The 6,438-nt window shown below is 37.8% G+C and overlaps 1 protein-coding gene across 4 annotated transcripts; it reads left to right on the top strand.

Annotated features, from left to right (window-relative positions):
- The first annotated feature begins 318 nt into the window (after positions 1-318).
- LOC110114976 (SNF1-related protein kinase regulatory subunit beta-2-like) lies at positions 319-3,048 on the top strand. Of its 4 annotated transcripts, none has more exons than XM_028693011.1 (4): positions 320-498; positions 1,018-1,089; positions 2,273-2,451; positions 2,844-3,048. In XM_028693011.1, the coding sequence occupies exons 2-4, from the start codon at positions 1,024-1,026 to the stop codon at positions 3,031-3,033; spliced, it is 435 nt and encodes a 144-aa protein (XP_028548844.1). In that variant the 5' UTR covers positions 320-498; positions 1,018-1,023; the 3' UTR covers positions 3,034-3,048. The 4 variants fall into 4 exon arrangements, with proteins under 4 accessions (XP_028548845.1, XP_028548844.1, XP_020703712.2 ...); XM_020848053.2 differs by having other exon boundaries at positions 969-1,089; XM_028693012.1 differs by having other exon boundaries at positions 319-1,089; positions 2,273-2,471; positions 2,844-2,976.
- The last annotated feature ends 3,390 nt before the right edge of the window (positions 3,049-6,438 follow it).

Genomic DNA, 6,438 nt, shown 5'->3' with positions numbered 1-6,438 from the left:
TGTTGGAATTGAGAGATATTTTGCTCATTGGATTTTTCTCATTGAGAAGCTTGATTTGACTATAAACATATCAATTTTGAAGATAATTTGATTCTCTAATTAATATTCTAAAAATTTAACCAAGATTTAAGCTCTTGATCTTAGCTTATTTGGACTCATATTAGATCATATTTGATGTTTTTAGTTTTCTCTCTAGTCAATCAATTTGAATATAAATTTATTAAAATCAGAATTTGAATTATAATAAATTTAATTTAAAAAATTATAATAATGTTGTTCCGAATTTACTTAAAAGCTGAGCGGAAATGAATGTTTTTATCTTTTAATTGGGAGGGGAGAGATTATTCATTATTGTGCGGAGTGCGAACCGCGCTTTTAACAGTCACACAGCCGAATAATCTCTCCAAGCGCTGAGGCGATTGGAGGACGAAGCTCCAAAAGTCCGAGCGTCGGACAATGGTGGGGTGAAAAGGAAGCAACTTTGGTCGTTTGCAGAGGGTAAAGGAGCTAATTTTCCAATTTTTCATTATTTTATTCACTTTATGTTGTTAATTAAATTTGGGCCTTTCGTCGGGTTCTTATTGCGTCATTGATGCAAAGTGAATTAGGGTTTTGTGGTAGTTTTTCTTTTTTGCTGCGATTGAAAGGAGATTTCTTGTTTTTTACCTGAAATTTTTGACAGTGTTGCTCCTTTTCACTTTCCCCTGACCTTCTTTCTCTTTCTCGGGTTTTTGTTTTTTGTTTTTTTTCCAGTTTTTTAGTACTTCAAGTCTATGTTAGGTTACATTCAAGTTGAAATTTTTTGAGTTTTATAATTCTTTATTTTGAATCGCGATTCTAGAGTTTCTTCATCTTTTTTAGGTGGTTTTATTGCTGCTGCTTCTTTTTAAGAGATTCCAGTCCTTTCTTTTTGTTCCTTTGTTTTCTTTTTATTTTTATTTTCTTGGGATAATGGGCAATGCAAGTAGTGCGGTGGAAGGTGGAGAAGAAGAGGGAATTGATGGTGATGATGGGCAGGATTTGATGGGGCAGAGCCCTCCACGAAGCCCTGGAAGAGCAGCTCAAGCACCTTTGTTGTTTACTCCTCAGGTACCCTGCACTTTCTTATGATCTTAGAAGGGAGTTCTTCGTGTAATTGGATTTTGTAGTCTGGCAGTGAAATAGGCTTTGTGCTACTTGTTTAATTTTGTCTTTCTATGTATGTGTTATTACTGTTTCTTTCTATATGGTACTCCACAGTGGAAAAAACTCTTGTCTCTTTCTGTTTGCTTCTCTTTAGGGAAAAAATATTATGTGCGGACACCGAACTTCATACGGAGACCAATAAAAATGCATCACGTCATTCTTTTACTGTACCGCGGCTTGGTGCAGCAGCTCCGTACCAAGGCTAGGTGCCGCCATGGGTGGAACCACCTTGTGGTCAGGTGGAACCACCTTGTATTTAATGCATCATCTGTAACAGTTTGTATTCACTAGCCTGCAAGCTATTCAATTTATTTCTTAATTTGATTTACGCTGATTGGGAATTGAGAGAAGAAAAGGAAGGTTTTGGAGGAAGTGAAAAGTAAAGAAAAGATCCATTTTCTTTCCATTTTTATTGGAGTTCCAAGTGAGAAAAGAAAATGAAATTTTTAATTCTAGATTGAAGGATGAAAGAGAAGAAAGGAAAACAAATGCTATCATTAATTGATCCTATAGGTGGACAAAGATCAGGTGCTTTTGTTTTCACCACCAACATGGGAGTAAACTTAGACTTCATTTGGTTGTATTGCTTCTTAAAGTAGTTTCTTAGTATAAAAAGTAAAAATTTTATACTAGGAAGCTGCTTTAAAAAGCATAAAGAAAGCCGTCCCAAACGAAACCTTAATCAGTGGATGGAAAACTTACTTGGTAATATGTGGCGCAGTTCCAGTATCAACTTTTTCTTTCTAGTTCTCTTTGTTTTGAGAAACAAGGCTTCTTGAGTGCAAAGGCCATGCCTTTTCAAGAACAGCATTTTATTTTTTTGTGCTATGTTTGTGTATTCGCTTTGTGCTGTTCTTCATTTCCTTCATCATAAACATCACATTAAAACTCTTTTCAAAGTTATCTGTCAAATATCAATAACATCCATATGCATTTGTTCATTTCTCATCATCATATGTTAGGAAAGAGTGCAAACTTTTCTTCAATCATCTGTGCAAATTCTTTTACATTATATATAGGAGTGTTTGTTGGATTCTTACAAGAATCATTAGCAGGGATTCCTGATGGAAGTTTAATTTACCTGCAGAATCCAATGGTTCCATTACAAAAGCCTGGTGATTTGCTCCCTATGAGCAATACATTGATACAAAACACCTCACAATCTGATGACATCATCTATGAACAAGGAATTCCAGCAATGATAACATGGAGTTATGGTGGCAAAGAAGTTGCTGTTGAAGGATCATGGGATAACTGGATTACAAAGTATAGGGCAATGACTAAGGGCATCTCCTACCGAAAATCTCATTTTTCACTCCAAAATATTGTTTAACAAAAAAATGGCATGATTCTTTTCCAATCGAACTCCATTTTGCTCCAAGGTAACCGTCTTCCTCCTTCACATGTTTCTTCGGCAAATCCGGTATAGACAAAAACATAAGGCAGGTGAACAGTGCAACACCAATATTAACGCCGTACTGTTCACCCGCAATCAAATACCGAATGTTTTGTTGTTCGGCTGGAGCTCAAGCAAGGCCATTCATGCGTTTGGAGTTCGGTTGGAGAAGGCCTAAGGAGTTATCACCATAGAATTCTTTTCTTTCTTTAACCTAAATGCTTCAAGGAATATGAGTAATAAAAGTAGCATTTGCATGCAGGAAAGTCTTGCAAAAATCAGGCAAGGATTTCACCATTATGAAAGTGCTTCCATCAGGTGTCTACCAGTTCAGATTTTCTGTTGACGGTGAAAGCCGATATTCTCCTGACATGCCATGGGTGCACGATGAATTTGGAAATGCCTTTAACATCTTAGACTTGCAGGTGAATATCTCTTTTACAGATATTTAACTGAAGAACTTGTCAAAGAAAATATATCGGCTTAAAATCATCTTCTCATTTTATTAATCCTCCCTTAGTCCCTTCCCATCTCTGTTCAAACTAGGGATCAATTTGCAAGCCTGGTTAACGGCATTTTTATACTAACACATTCTCATCATGCTTAAGCATGTTATGTCCTACTATTTAGGTAGGATTATCTTCATCTATGGCTTAGTTTGAGGCATAAAAAGTATATTATCTATATCTTTCTTTATTAGATTTAAATGAGAATTTGACTTTTAACAGGACACAATAGAAAAAAAGGATTTATGTAGCCGACCCCACGGAGTGGGATAAAGGCTTGATGTTTTTGTTGTTGTTGTTGGGGGGTAGGACATGTAATTCATGGTTTACCTAATGGTTCTCTCCTCGAACAGTTACTGATTAAATATCTCTGCCAGGGAATAATTGCTGTGATTTTTAAGATACAAAGTAAAGGGCAAGTGAAGTTTGTCGCAGTCAATATGATAAACATTCAATCAATATGAAAGACATGCATAGCTGTAGAACATGACTTGCCTTTTTACATATTTCTTTGAAGCAATGTCCAATTTTTTTCGTTTAATCTAAAAATACAAGTAAAGTTGCTTTCAGCATTCTTTGCTGTTATGTTAAGGATTATTACTTGTGATCAGATTTAAGTTTCGTTTGAGACAGCTTTTTTATTGCTTCTTAAAGCGGCTTTCGAATACAAAAAATTTAATGTTTAAATTTAAAAGTTGTTCTAAGAAGTAATAAGAAAGCTACCCCAAATGAAGCCTAAGAAATGCGGACTGATTGGTTACGTTAGAACTGCCTTTGGCCTTCTCATTGGCATATGAAATAAATAGTGTTTTCTCTTCTATCTTTTTTCAACACTAACTTATGGCTCAAGCTTCTACGTACACTGTTTCCTTAATAATGAGCTGGTTTACCCTTTTTTCCCTACAATATGCAAGTGAAGTCCAACTGAACATGCAGGTGGAGGAGTAGGTCCCACGTATATGGTTTATAAGTCTTTTAGCTTAATGTTATTTATTTGTACACTATTATGTTACTATTATCTATTTCACTATAGTTCCTAAGAGAAGAGTTAGGATGAACTAAGCTACAATTTAATAAACATGTTGTATAAGGCTTTATACATAACTTTATATACGGAAGAATATTCAATTATGATTAACATCCTAAAGAAAAAAATCAATATCATCTCCTTTAAAGCCCGCGAAATGTCATAATTGGAGTTTGAAAGAAAGACTGAGCATATCTTAACTTGAGCTTTTAATAAAGATAGAATTTGTTTGTGATTGTGAATGGGAACTTCTAATAAAGATTGGACCTATGGCAATATGTGGAATTGATTGAATTATATCTATTATAGTTGATGAATTGATCGAGCAATTTGATAACATAACTCTTGATGTTATATTACTTGCTCCATATTATATTTAACATGATGTGGACATCGATCAGAGGTTCAAGCATGTGTATCGTTAGAGACAACGCAGATCGACGGCCACGATTCAGAGTTTATATTTCTAGATATTTATGCATTTTCTTCTTTTATTTCTTGGAGTTTCCTATTGTACCCTTAGTATGAGCTGAGTCATGATTGTAGCCCCGAGGGAAATTTAGTCTTTGTGTTTTCTTTTATATTGGGACCTATATATAGGTCATTCTAGTTGGATTGGAACTAATGAATATTTGGAATGAAAATTGTCTTGTTTCTACTTCTTCTTCTTGCATGAGAGCTTGAGAAAGGAGAGAGCTCAAGGGGAGCAAATCGCAAGGCCCACCAGTAGTTGGAAGAGTCCACGGCTCGTGGTTATTTTCTTTATCACCTAGTTCGTGTTTTCCTCTACCGTTTTCTCCCTCTACCACCCCAAGCTCCATATCCGATCCATCTTATTGCCCACCTCCCCATCTCCCTGCAGCCCTCCCTATCCAAAACCCCCCAAACCCGCCGGCATAGAGGCCCATCCCCCTCCCTGCCACCGGCTGAGCCAACCAACGGCCTAGCCTAGTCCGCCTCCCCACCCCTGCAGCCTTCCCCGTCAAAATCTCCTCCACCCGTCAGCCCAGGAGCCGTCCCCTTCCCTGCCACCGGCTGAGCCAACCAACGGCCCAGCCTAGCCAGCCGCCCCTCTTCTCCAGCCAGGCCGAAACTTTCCCCTGGGGATATCCCGCCATCCACCTCCCTTGGGTGATTTGAATTTCAGCTATTAAACCCCATTAATTCCTTCCTAATTGGTCACCTCAATTAGGCAAGAAAGTAACCCAGAGATTTAGATTTAGTTTGGGACTTATAACTTTCGTAGAAAGTAGCCTGGAGATTTAAATTTGGAATTGGGGCTTATTACTCTATTTATGAGTGGCCCAAGGATGGGTCTTATAACCTAACTTTATAGTGAGGCTGCCCGGAGGTTTTAATTATTTGACTAGGACTTATGGCTTCCCTTAGGAAGTAGCCTGAAAAGCGGGTCTTACAACTTAATCATTTAGACTAAGATGCCCAAAGGTTTAAATTTGATTGTTTGAGGTTTAGGTTCATTACAAATTCATTTAGTAATTTTCCTAAAACGTTGAGGCTTACGGCTCTAATTAGGAGTTGCCCGATAGTTTATTTAGTTTGGGGCTTACGCTCCAATAAGGAGTTGCCCGGATAGTTTATTTAGTTTGGGGCTTACGCTCCAATAAGGAGTTGCCCGGATAGTTTGTTTAGTTTGGGGCTTACGGCTCCAATTAGGAGTTCCCCGAAGAATTTCAATTGGATAGATCTTATGGCTTCCTTAGAAGTTGCCTAACGGTGGGTCTTACGACCTAGCCCTGTAAGCTAAGCGGCCTGAGTTGTGGGTCTTACTGTCACGACCCGACCGGGACGGGTCCCGCTCGCACCGGGTCGTGAGTGTCTGAACTTCCAGACTGACTGAACTGATTCCAGGATTTGGCTTTGGAATTTGTTTCAGAACTTTCTTCCAAACATTACACACAGAAACAGACACACCCAGAGCTACTATAAACATCAAATGCAGCGGAACAGATCATCTATATTTTTTCTTCTTCCTCAAAAAAAACATGTACAAATACAGCTCATGGCTTTCAGACAGAAAGAAAGACAGAACAGGAAAGCCATGACTGTACAAAAAATCAAAAGGACAAAATACCTATACTAGATCAGACTCTGAACTCTACTCATGAACTTCCTTCCCTTTCCCAGAACCTGAAAATCACGCAGAAAACAAGGATGAGCTACAACAGCTCAGCAAGACATCAAACCTCCAATCAAAATCCTCAGTCCACATCAAACAGAAATCCGAACAGAAATCAGAACAGAATCGTATATCAAATCAGAAAAGAATCAGAATCGTACAGATCAGATCAAATCAGAATAGAGCA

Source organism: Dendrobium catenatum, unplaced genomic scaffold, assembly GCF_001605985.2.
Source record: "Dendrobium catenatum unplaced genomic scaffold, ASM160598v2 fragScaff_scaffold_211, whole genome shotgun sequence".
NCBI lineage: Eukaryota > Viridiplantae > Streptophyta > Magnoliopsida > Asparagales > Orchidaceae > Dendrobium > Dendrobium catenatum.
This window is presented reverse-complemented; position numbering and strand designations above follow the sequence as displayed.

Bases quoted from the DNA above. Each gene is read 5' to 3' on its own strand.
- LOC110114976 (XM_028693010.1), top strand. From the start codon at position 952: ATGGGCAATGCAAGTAGTGCGGTGGAAGGTGGAGAAGAAGAGGGAATT. The intron at 1,090-2,272 runs GTACCCTGCACT...ATTTACCTGCAG, and splicing joins CTTTGTTGTTTACTCCTCAG to AATCCAATGGTTCCATTACA. The intron at 2,452-2,843 runs GTATAGGGCAAT...ATTTGCATGCAG, and splicing joins TGGGATAACTGGATTACAAA to GAAAGTCTTGCAAAAATCAG.